Raw genomic sequence first — 13,326 nt, 5'->3', positions numbered from 1 at the left:
TCAGCTAGAACACAAGATCCTCTAGGGATGATGTTTACCTTTCCTGGTTTTATGAAAATAATACACTTTAAAGCTTGTCAGATATCACTTATGCATTGTATTTTATCTGTGTGAGTTATACATATAGGAATTAATGGGATCAGGTATTTGAAAATATATCAGCAGTTCTGGGTTTGTTCTGAAAGTTTAGAATTGTACATCTTATATAATCTCTGGAAAAAAATATAAATAGAACTGCAATAATGCAAGCAAACCTAAAATGACAATTGTTCATGAAATTTATTGAACCAATACACCACCATGTGGAATTTCTGTATCCTGAAGTGGCCCACTGGGACACATCTTTAGGACTAAATTGATTTGTTACATAGTTTTTTAGGACGCTGCACAAGCATAAAGGATATGGTTTTGCACATTTCTTTTTAAACTGCAGTCCAAAGAATAACCTACCACAAGGTATGTGTTTTCCTTTGAAACTAAGCTCCATACAACTGAGTTATTGATGAAGAAAAAAAATAAAAAAGCATCTCTTCGGTGTTATAAATGACTACAGTATATAAAGCTAGTGTGGCAAGCATTTGCTATGCCAATGGGATGGGGGGGGTGTGGAGGAAGGAAGGCCCAGGAATATATATCATACAAGTTTAATCACCATTTTACTTACTGCTATGAAGTAAATTACATTTCTGTTACACAATTCTATAAGGCAAGTCAAAAGCTCATTGAAAATGCTTATTGAAAAATTGTTGGTTTCTTTCAAATTATATAGGGTGATTAATGTGCTATAAGAAAGAATATTGTTCACTGACAAACTTTATGATTATGAGGTAATGTATCTGTTGATAACCTTTTGGTTACATTCCTGTGAGACTCCTGAGAGAGTCATAGGACTTTCCAAAACTGGCATCTGTAAAGTAAATGTGAAGTTGCCATGGAATACGAGGAAGCTGCCCCAGTGTGCTGCATCTATTATTCAGTTGAGAGCTTACTTTTGGTTGTTTTCTGCAGAGGAGGTTAAAAAAAGCTTTAAAGGTGGTGTTAGTTATTGAAGTATCATTCTTCAGCTTGAAGACTTAATGCGTTAATTTGAGGTGATTTCTGTCATCTCTGCAACTCATCATTAGTCATCATTACAACCTCAATTCTCCGTTTTCTTATCAACAGCCTCCCTGCACTGGCAAGTAAATGGATAGCACATAATAGTGCTATTTAGTCTATTCAAACAATTCAATCTGGAAACAAAGAACTCTGACTTTAAAGGAAAAAATGTGTTATAATTTGTATTTTACCCTTTCTTCTTGTTCTCTCACACACTCATCATTTATTCGTTTTCCGTCTGAGGGACACTCAGGCTCTCTAAAATCATACTCTTCAAGAGAAACCAGGCTTCCATTCATACTTCAAAGGAGTCTTGAAGTTCTAACAAAATCAGTTCCTGACACTTTCAGATCTCTGTAATATTATAGTTGCTTCATTTTAAATATCTTTTCCAACCATTTGTATTTGTGTGCTTCATAATTCTTGTAACTTAAAGAGTGTTAACAGAACCAAAAGGAGGGTAGAAGGGTGTTTAATTAAATTAAGTGTATGCTGAGAGCTTTCTGGAGGATGATGTTTCACTTTCTGGCAACTCTGGAGAAGCTTATTGCTTTCTTGCTTTGCTTTGAGGAGAGAACAAAACATTGAAACATCTTTACAGAGTAAGATGTGTCAAAATACCACTTAATGGAGTACTGCTTTAAATTCTCTTCCTTGAAATGACCAGAGATTTTGCCCCAAAACTTTCTGGGGAAAGTCATGTACCTCCTTGAAATATTTTAGCTTTAAAAGACTATGTAGCTTCTAATGAGATTCAGTTTTGTTGAGGGTGCTGTAACAAACATCTAGTAATGGCACAATCATATTAATCTATTTCACTGTAGTATTACCATCTGGCCAGACCTTTTTTCTAGTAGAAAAAAGCACTTCCTATATCTACTGTATATTACTATATATATATACACACTATTACTATATATTATATATTAATATAATTCTATATTAGAGTGCATATACATATATATATACACACACACACTATTACTATACTACTCTATCAGTCTGGTGGTTTGGAAGAAGTAGCCAGGGCGGTGGCTGCTGCTTGCAAGTAGGGCAGTCCTCCTCAATGGCCAAGCACGAAGACTTGCTCTCTCCATCCCGAGGGTGACTGAGCTGGTCCTTCAGTGCCTGGTGTGGAGCAAGCTCACAGGTTCAACTGCTGGAAGCGAGCCCTGCTACTCCTTACATATTTTAAGTACTTTCCTTGAAAGCATACAGGGTTTCTTCCTGTGGCTTTGAGCTGTGCCAAGTGCCTGTCTCCCTCTGTGTATGCATATCTAAGTCTGACAGTCAGAATTGTTCCTGTTTAGCAGCTAACCATTGACCTGCTTGCAAATGTTCCTCAGTCAACAGTCACCCACAGTGAATGGCTCTAAGACTGCTTCTGCTTCATTCTGCTTAGTGAAACACACCTGTAGCTGCAGGAGCATGGACTGCCTGGAAAGAAATATAAAACCAATGTGAATAGGAAATGTAGTAGGGCCCAGAAGTGTTGCTAAAGTGTCAGGCAGTGGTTTTGGATGATAGACGTGTCTATAAGTGTTGGTTTGTTCTGGTTTGGTGTTTTTTTGGTTTTTTTTTTGTTTTTTTTTATGTCTATAGGTGTTGGCTTGGTTTTGGTGGTTTTTTTCCCTCTTTGCTTTCTCTTTCTTTCAGCCATTTTGGTTTTCTGCATATTTTCCTTTTAGAGGAAGATGGTTTTAGGAATGATCAGTTAGCTAGGACAGTGTCCCCATGCTCTGCAGTGAAGTGTCAAGGATACTGTGCCGCTTGGTTCTATGATGCTGTCCCAAAGAAGAAATCAGGAAGAAATCAGGGAGTAGCTGCCTAGTACAGCTTAGAGGGGGTGCAAGAAATGTCTTTTTCCTCAAGTACCCCTACAGACAGCTGTCTGGACAAGTCCCTGGTCAGATATGGACTTGCTAGCCTAAGCAGGAATTACGAAGGCACGTAGGGAAAGGCATGCTCTGCTGAAGCCCAGGAGATACCTTGTCTTGTTGAATTTATCCAGTCTGTTAGCTATGGGAAGAACACATTGTCACTCTGTCATGGTGTCTAATCCTGACTCTTCCAGATACGTGTGTTTTGGGGTGTACTTACTCTGCTAATACCATTGTTAGGCTAATATTACTTCTGTCCACAATAGCCTGTGCAACATTAGATAAATTGTCATTTCTTCTCTACACTATGGTCCCTAATGATTCCCATTCTTAATGGGATGTTTGAGAGCTACCTGGATATTATGGGGAGGACTGGACAATGCAGGTGGCCTTTTGCTTGCAGAGCTGTATCAGAATAGCTGTAGAAGTGAAGCCACAGTAGACAAGAGTATGTATTAGAAAAATGTTTTGCTGTTCTGCTGCTTTTCTAAGGCATAGCTATGTCTTCAAGTGACACAATGTGACTAAAGAAATGTCCATCTGCAACCCCAGCAGAAATTTTGACACTGAAATGAGTATATGCAGGCAACATTTTGTAGTGTAACCTATGTCCAAGCCCGAGAGGAGCAGTTCCTTTGTGGTTTTAGTCAGATCAGTTTAGTTTGGTTTGCTTGATAGAACTGATGTATAGAGGAGCCATCAGCAAGCAGATCCATGGCAACAAATTAGAATGGGTCTTTGGGCAGTCAGGATCTCCCTTCAGGGTCTAATATAAAAATGTCAGGAGGTATTAATTTCTTCTGGCCTTGCAGTTGCTAATGGTCAAAAGTGTTCCCTGAAAGCTGGCAGGTAACAAATGCAACCAATAACCACTCTTAAATGGCAATTGTATTGCAAGCAAAATAGGGTTTATGTAATAGTCAGACTTCAGCAAGTAAAAAAATATCTTCCCAAAACAATAAAGCACTTCAGATTGACTGGGTTTTATTTTCTATTGTATGAGCTTCTTGGAAACAAGGAATTTTTTGTTATAGCTGATATCAGGTTCTTTTGTGGGAAGAAATAAATAGTTTCTAAATGATTTCTGAAAGTCACGCTGTGGTTACAATCCAGCTCAACCCAAACAGAGAAGAGAAAGCAAGAGAAGGCTCTCATCAAGAGAAAGCAAAACTTTCTTTTCCTTTTACTTCTGTTGTTCGGTTAGAGATGCTCATGGTAGCTGTATTTTACGTTATTTTTTCTTTTATTGCTTTTTATCTCAAGTTCCTAGATCACTGTTTAAATTGCAGTTTGGGTTAAGATAGGATTAATTTTAATTTTCATTTGAGCTTACATGAACTGGTGTGAATGTTAATAACAGACTCACTATGAAAGCTGTTCCAAGCTTCTGCAAGGCTGAGGGACTGATAAATGAAATAAATCCCTATGAAATTTAAAGGACTTTATGTGGACAGAACTGTGAAGCAGCATTAAGCAAGTAGTGGGATAAACAGTAGGATGAACAGAAATCTATTTGGCAAAGAGTATATACCATTTAAATAGATCTCATGATTATAAAGTTTGTGAATTCTGCTGGGGTTTTAAAACATTATCTTTGAGTCCCTTCTGATGTGTGTTCCCCTGCTTAGGAAGATTCAACCCTTACAAGTTTACTGTAGTGCATATTTTTAGGTTGTTACTTTTACTAAAAAATAATTTCAGTTTTTTCCATGGTCATTTTAGGTAACGTCTCCCAGTTTCGGGTATGCATGATAATACTCTTGCTAAAAACACGTATTGTTGCCCAGTCCTCTCCGTAGCATTGATTAGACAGGACTTTGTTAACGTTGACTGTGCTTGGTGATTGCGTTGTCCTTTAAATGTCTTTCAATAGCATTATTGCCCACATGCTTGCATAAATCTATGGACACTTCCCAGAGCTCTGTGAATTCTCAGTTCTGTAGGATCTTGTACATTAGATTTAGTTGTACTGGTACAACTAGAACTCTGGTAACAGTTCCAGTTGTGCCCACAGATTTCCAGCTAGAGTATCAGAAAAGACTTGCTTTCAACATGCCTTTGGTAAAAATGGCAGTAACTGAATTCCAACACATACCACGGTTTTGGAATGTAAAATGTCAACTAAGAGTAGCCAGTCCATTGTAAAGTCTATACAGACAGTAGTGTGCGTGGGGCAGCAATGCTTTGCATAGGTTCTTTGGCATCTATTGGTATTTATTCCTTTCCCATTATCCCCAGGATTCTGCCACTGGAGAGCTTAACTAATTTTATAGTCATATTCCAGAAGGGTGGCTACAGAAGCCACTACTAATCTCATAATCTGAATGGTTTGGGATATATACGTATATATTAAGTAGTTTTTAGAAAATGGATTCTAAAGTTATTTTTTTCCTATTTCATGAAAGGTATTTCTGAAGCTACTGCAGGACTCGGAGAAGATGCCCTATGTTCCACAGGCAACACACCTGGACCATGCAAATGATGTTGAATCAGCCAGTAAGTAGAAAATTAGATACTTTCTGAAGCAGCCAGATTTATAAAGATCACAAACGCAAAGACAAATATGCATAAAGTTCCCAAAGTTGAGGAATGCACAAGCAAATGGAGAGCACTGCCTGCTACCATCTGGCAATTCTTTTTTGTGTCAGTGATCTGCCTTGTGTAGTAGGTTTTTATACGTCTACTGTGATCCACTTCTGTATCGGTTCACAGTTGTCTTCCCACCCTTCTACTATGTATATACATGCACAAAAGCATTCTCTCACTGTGTCAGCATTAACATACTGCTTCCTTCAAGCCTCTGGCAGCTAATTACTTTCTTTGACTCATACTGGCAATGGATAAATATTGCTGAGATACACCACAGATATAAATTCTGTAAACTATTAGAAACGTGTATTAATCTCCATCCACGTGCAAATAAAATAATAATAAAAACTGTTGCTCCCCATAGTAGAATATAATTTTTCCTCTCAAGTGGCATGTTATTTCAGGTTTCCTTACATGTTTGTTTTAAAGCAAGCTCCTTTATCCTTTCTATTTTATTGCCATGCAAGTTTGGGATGAGGTCCTCATTAATATTTCTGAAATCTTAGGAAGCTTCTTTCTCCTCAAAAAACTTTTCTTATAAGTCACTAATGTGATACCTCAAGTTCTGTAATGACAGTGTTCACCAAACTGATCAGTATTTTCTCATTGTTCCTGGGATTCTCATACTTCCATACTTACCATGTTTCTATTTGATGATTTATATCTAGATTGCAGTCATCTTTGGTTAGATGTCAAACTCTTTATTCTATATGCAGTCCTTTTTGGTTTGTTTCTATAGAACACAGGCACAGACAGGTCCTGATCTGTGACTAAGAACATTCATTGTTACAGTAATGGAAATAATAATTGTGAACCAAGCTTGTGTTATTTGTTAAGATAAACTCAATTGGATCTCCCAGTAATAAGTAATCAGTACCAAGAACTGTGGCCTAAGATGAGACCTTTTCTTACAGTGTTAACTTGACTGGATGACTTTTTCCAGAGGGTCTTTCTGGTGGACTATTTCAGTCCCCGTTGAATCAGAAAAGATGTAACTGTATAGCAAAACCCCCTTCACTAAGCAAATAAAATATCCACTCAAGTGAGGTGTGAGAACAAGACTTCCATTCAAAATACAACTTTTAATATCCCTTATTTTATAACAATCAGTCGTGTATTTCTTCAAAGCTCAGCTAGGGTATCTGAACCAATCTGAAATCAAAACAGTCTGTCTTCTCCATGTTGCATTTTCATCAAAGAGCAAGATTTACAGTTCCTAAAGTAATGAAAACAGAATATACTGTACCTAAGAACTTGATAACTTTTATCATCTGCATTTCAAACCACATAACAGTATTTGTTCAAGTTATTATATTAATAAAGAATCTAGTAATCAGAGACTGTATTTCTTGGTCTGATAAATTATAGAAGAAAATATGATGATAATGCCATTTCTTCAGGGATGAGAGTACTGGAAAATTGTCATTCATTGCAGATGACTGTCATTCATCATTAGGGACAGTTGTGAAGTGTAGGCATAAGGGATCTGGGAAATGGTCATGAAAGGTATCCATCATTGTCAAAGCTAACCAGAATACTCCATGGGCAATAGCTTGATCTGTATAACTTTGTCTTTGAAAGCAGATTCAAAGGCAGTCAAACTTCCTTGTCAAAATAATGAAATGAATTTTCAAAACCCCCTAGAGCAAACAGCTGGGTTATTGAGAAGATCACAGGATGCTTCTATTTGATTTGTAAAAGAATTAGGACTAGTGAGCTGCTTTGACAAAGCATGGATCTGAGCACAAGCAGGACTATTGGCTATCCCTTATAGTACTGAGCCCTTGGGGCATCAAAACTGTGTAGAAACCAAAATGATGTCTCTTGTCTCTCAGCCAAGGAGGTGTTGTGGAGTGGTGTGCATGTCCCTTAAATGAAACTGCAAAAAATTAGTTGTGATTTAGGTTGAAGTCTCTTGCCAGTTTTTGGCATTGGTCATCACTTCAGCAAAATATGACAGTATGTTACTGAAGTTGGAGATTTGATAATTTCTAGTTGTGTTTTACAGTGTCTTATTGTCCTGGCTGGAATGGAGTTAATTTTCTTCATAGCAGCCCTTATGGTGCTGTGTTTTGGATTTGTGACTAAACCAGTGCTGATAACACACCAGTGTTCTGGCTATTCCTGAGCCGTGCTTGCAGTATCATGGCTTTCTCTTTTTCCCATTCTGCCCCCTCTGCCTGTGGTGAGTAGGCTGAGGATGAGCAAGAAGCTGGGAGGGTATATGACATGGACAGCTGAGCCAAACTGACCAGAGAGTTATTCAATGCTGTATAGTGTCATGCTCAGCAATAAAAACTGAGGGGAGGGTGTTTTTTTTTGAGGAGGTAACCATTGCAACCAGACTGGCTGAGCATCAGTCTACTTTGGGGGAAGTGGTGAGTTACTGCTTTTGCATTGCTTGGTTTTTTGTTGTTTTCTTCTTTCTTCTTCCTTCACTTCTTAAACTGTCTTTATCTTAACCCACAAGTTTTCTCACGTTTTCTCTTCCTATTCTTTCCCATACTCTGCTGGAGGAGGGGGAGCCTGAACGAGCAGCTGTGTCATGCTAAGCTGCTTGCCAGGGTCAACACACCATGATAACATAAAATAAACTCAGAATTATATGACCCTTTCTAAATGCAAATATTAGGGGTAAGTAGCATTCCATTAATTAAATGTAACAATTTTAATATTGGCAACGTTAAATATATGAAGCACACTGTGTAATTTCTAGTGGTTTAAGTTTCCTTTGTGGAAGGTTTACTCATAATTTTGAGTTATATTCCAAACGAAAAACCTTGGAATAAAACTCATCTTTTGGTGAGAACAGTTAACATTTTGAGTCAGGGAATGCCTATGTGTGCAGGCATAATATGTGCATGTATTTTAATAGAGATGTGCAAAATTAAATTCTCCACAGCTGGGGCACACAATTGATGGTTACTGTTTTGTAGATGTATAGAGAGCACGCAGAAAAAAAGCTAGACTGAGCTTGCAACAACTGCATCACAAGATCATTGGAGCCAAGTAGTCTCGAGAAAATGGAAAAAACAAACTCTGTGCAGTCCAATAAAATCATAAACTACAGCAGGCAGTATATGAACACAAATAATCAGGAGAGCTAAGAGGAAATCTAGGGGGTGACTAGCTAACCATGGATAAATAACAAAATATTCTGAGCATATGCAAACGCAGGCAATCGGCTAGAGAGTGGGCTTGTTGGATTGTTAAGGGACTGCAGAACTAAGATATTCAGATATGTTGCTGAAGAGCAAAATTAATTATTTTTGTAGCATTCTATGTCTTTGATTGATTGATTTAGATAGATAGTTTGGGAGATACCAACTTTGGATCTAGCCTCTTTTTGCAGTAAAATACGGTTGGAACCTGAGATATAGTAAAACTAAACTGTAGAAAATTCAAAATGGATTAAACTGTGTTTCACACAGTGATTCATAACATTTGAAATTCATTGCCATAAAAAGTTATGAAGACTAAGTGTGTGGTGATATGTTTTAAAAAAGTGAAAGAGTGGTTCTTAGTGTATATATAACATTAATAGCTATAGTCACAGAAGTGCTATAAAAGCTTATATGCCTTTGAATTTGGGTAAGTTAGCCATTGAAAGTGTGGGAGTGGAAGCAGGTTGATTCATAACTAATTTTTATGGTTGCTTAAAACTTTGTCTGAAAGAGCTGGTGTTAACCATTTTGAAGGCTATTGGGCAAAATTTACATTACTCCTATTAGGATTTAAGAGATCAACAATATGCAGTGCTTATAAAGCACATCTGAAAGCTAATTTAAGTAAGAAATTGTAGATGACAAGAAGCGGTCAGCAGTAGTGAGACATCAAGCTGAAGAGATTTCAGTGAATTTTCACTGGGTTTCAACTATGCCTTTTGATTATTTTCATCAGTGATACTGAAGTAAATATAACCTCAACTGTTAAAAAACCCCAAAACAACACTGCAAGGGATTGGTAGAATGCTGATGAGTCAGACCAGTCCTAAAGAGTGAGTTAGATCATTTGAAAAGCTAAATCTATTCTAAATAAAGTGTGTTTTAATTCAGCCAAATGCTGGTGAAATCTATGTAATAGAGAGTACTGTCCTCGAAAACACAGACTTTGAAAGTTACTTACTAATCCTGGTGGAAAAGTGTTTTAAGACAGTATAGATAAGATGATTTATGTTTCAATTTAATGTACTAAAGGATGTGAAGAGGTCATTTTGACTATCAGTACAAAATTGATGAGATTCATGCTACAATATCATGTACAACTTTTGTGTCCATGTTTTGAAGTTTTAATGTCTTTAAGTTGGGAATTTGGAAAGGGAAAAAGGAAGAGTTAATATTGGAGGTAAAGTCCTTATAAAGGCACCATCAGGGCTCAGTCATTGTGGTTTATTAAAAGAAAGTAAGTTGTTCGCTTAAAAAGTCTAATTTTTTTTATGCATGGAGAATACTGCCTATTAAGCTATAGTTCTAACTGTTATAGGGGCAGAAGTGATAAATGTAATAAAGAACAAAGTAAGAGAAACAAATAGCTGGAAGGTAGAGGCAGGTGCTTCTCCTATAGGTTATTTAACAATTGGAGTTAATCTACCAGGGAAATATGATCCTTCTCCTGGGGCTTTTGACACAAGCCTGGGGGTTTTGCAGAAAAAAAGCTACAGTAAGTGGTGCTATTGATTTCTGTGCATGGATAATAGAGTGGAATTTGATGTTTGTTGACAGGTGATCAAGTAGTTTCTTCTGTTTTTAGAGAGAAGCTTTTAATCCTCTGTGATTAATTGAGCTTCCTGTATTTACAAAATAAGGGCCGACAGAGTACTTGTATGTTTGATGTTGTATCACAACATCAGTTTTTAAGTAGAACTCCCTTCTTTCATTTCTCTGAAAAATTCACTTAAAAGGCTATAAGAATGAATCGAATCCTCTACCTTGCAAAATGTAACTTAATTTCGGAGTAGAAAACTGTGGACAATTAGGAGCAGTAGCTCTGTTTAGAGGAAGTGGCTGCTGACATGAAGACTGATACTAAAATTTTCAATTTTTTGCCAACCACTGATGAGAAGATACAGCATACATTTCAGTCTTCTGGTAATCTAATAGTATAGATGACACTACCACTTAAATTCAGCACTAGATCCTGAAAAAGAAGTGTCAAAATAGCTAGTCTAAAAATCTTGAATACATTATATTTTCCTACAGCTTTTTTATTGTTGTTTTAATTACTTTCTTGCAGGAAATCTTGTGATTCTAGTATATGTTGAAAACTTAATTTCACCTCTTCCAATTACTTAGCTTTATACTCCTCAACCCTGAAACTTGCTTTATTTTTCATCACCGTTTCAGGATTCTCTGAAGCATTGAATGAAGATGGAGCATTTTTATAATGTAACCAATCAGTAGTCATAAAAAGATACCTGATCTCAAAAATAAGACAATCTAACTTGTTTAAGGTTTACATAAATTTGTTTTCTCAGTAAGTGCATAAATGTAACTCCTTCTATCCTCCTGAAAGTAAATGGTCATGTTCTTCCACTTACCTTAAGCGTGTTTCATTCTTTTCATCCACTATCTTATCTTGTCTTATCCAAACATTTTCCCTACCAGCTGCTTTCCTTGTGGTTGCTGCCTGGTCCTTTTCCACTTTTCAGCTACAGTATGGACATCTTGGGCTCTTTGTCAGACAACAGAAAGCTATTAGAAAAATAATGGAAAGAGAGCTATTTTCCAGTAAAGGGATGTACTCTTACAGTGTCCAGAATCTGATCCACTTCCTGTTCTGCACCTCCTTGTCTTCATGTTCATCTCCTAACTGCTGGCAAATGATTGTAGTGAACGCTCGCTGCCCTCCTCCTAGAGGCCTTTTGCTCCCTTCAGATCTAGAGAAAAAAATGGTCAGTAAAGCACCTACCGAAAGGGGGGCTCAAGTAAAAAAAGGCTATAGTTTTCTGCAAGTGCTAGAGCACCAAAGAAAAAACCAATAATCCCTTCTGAAATTTCAATTTTGAAAATGATATTAATTCCTCATGAATGTGTTCTGTTGGTGAAATTAAGTTGGTTCCGTAAAAGGTCACCCATGTGACTTAGTTGCTGCTTTCCTTCGCTATGTAATTTGGTATTTTTGCACGTTCTTAAAACGTATGAATCTCAGTCAGACTGAACGGTATGCTTGAAGAAATGTGTTGTGCTATAGATATAGATCCAGACTTCAGATTGTGGTCTGAAATTTATTATTTCCCATTTCTAACTACTTGAAAATGAATGAGGAAAGTTGCTGCATCATTCCATCTTATGAGGGAAGAGATGATGCCTTTTGTATCCTGCCTAGAAGAAACAGAATCATCAGAGACTTCTTTTGAATTTGTGGGTCACCAGAACTGATATGCATGTAACTTTTGATGCTGATGACTAGATATTGAATTTCTACACATCTCAAGTGCCTTCTAAACAGAAAATTGTATTGACATTAACATTTCTCAGCTCTTGCTGCCTGATGTGGATGCGTGAGAATATTTTGAACCTGTTCTTTCCAGCAACCTGCTGCCTTCACCATAATCTAAACTGTTTGTCATGTTAGTTATTAGTAGTGCTTCTTTCAGAAATTAAATAGCTTGGAAGTTCATCCACTATGCTCAGATATTTCTTTGAGCTGAAGGACAAAAGATACAGACAGTTGTGAGTGCACTAGGAATGCTTTATTTACCCAAAGGTAAATGTTAGAATGTGAACTTCCTTAACATCTTGAAAAGCAAGTGATCCGTTCATTCTGCTGTGTAGCTCTTATGTCTTGCTTATAAGCTCTTCTTTGATTTCTTCTTGACAGTATATTTCTTCGTAGAGGCTGTGTTTTCCCTCAGACTTGCTAATGCTCCCTTTTGTCTCTCATTCTCCAACCTTTCCTTTGCACTCCAGGATTTCCTGTTGCTTTCTTTTAGTTCCTCTGTTTTGTTGAGGCTATTACAACAGCTGCAGACAGGGAAAAACTGTTGACAGCCTTTATGTTTTTTCATGGTATTTTTGAAATCCTGTCCTTTAATAAATTATTCAGGAGTCTTGTCCTCCACTCTGCAGGACTGCTTGTCTTCCATTTCAAGTTGTAATAATCCCTAAATAATTTTTACCAAAAAAAGGAAAAAATAAAATAAGAGAAGTAGAACTCTTTCTCAGAGGACAAATTAGATATGGCAGACTGTATTCCTGTGTTCAGTTGTTGCTTTTGTAAATGACCTGATTGCAGTTTTTGGAGATACTCAATTTTTTCCATATCTGTGACATCTTCAAAAATCCATATTCCCTGTGTGGTTTATGTGATCATCTGTTATCTGAAAGCAACTGAAATTTAAACAGCAATGGGTTGCCTGGTGCAACAGCAATGATGAGTTGCCTGGTATAACACTAATGTGTTTTTTGCTGCACCTATAGTAATATTTTCTTCCTAGCTTAACTAATGAAATCCTTTTTGACTTACGCTTTTTCTGTTGCACAGTAGTAGGAGTTTTCCAAAGATAGCATTTCCTTCTCGTGTTCAAGACGAAATGATTATTTTTCTCCTTCATAATATGGGGCCTATGTGCTGGAGCAGTTTGACTCTTAGATAATTAATACAAAGTCACACATATAGTGTCAGAAAATATTTGCTTTTAATAGCTAGTCTTTAGGTTCTATATGCAAAGTAAATTTTGGTGGTTCCTTGCCTTGCAATAAGGTCAAGTATATATTTTCTAGATATTTTTTCCAAGTTTGCCTGTATTTGTATATATTTA

At 36.9% G+C, this 13,326-nt stretch overlaps 1 protein-coding gene across 3 annotated transcripts in view; it reads left to right on the top strand.

The window, feature by feature from the left end:
- The window catches only part of ABCA13 (ATP binding cassette subfamily A member 13), a 210,957-nt gene that overhangs the window by 98,621 nt on the left and 99,010 nt on the right, over window positions 1-13,326 (top strand). For all 3 annotated transcript variants that reach the window (XM_055800569.1, XM_055800568.1, XM_055800570.1), the window contains exon 41: window positions 5,384-5,474. In XM_055800569.1, the coding sequence (XP_055656544.1) occupies window positions 5,384-5,474 (91 nt within the window). The remainder of the gene's footprint in view (window positions 1-5,383; window positions 5,475-13,326) is intronic.

Source organism: Falco peregrinus, chromosome 3, assembly GCF_023634155.1.
Source record: "Falco peregrinus isolate bFalPer1 chromosome 3, bFalPer1.pri, whole genome shotgun sequence".
NCBI classification, from domain to species: Eukaryota; Metazoa; Chordata; class Aves; order Falconiformes; family Falconidae; genus Falco; species Falco peregrinus.
This window is presented reverse-complemented; position numbering and strand designations above follow the sequence as displayed.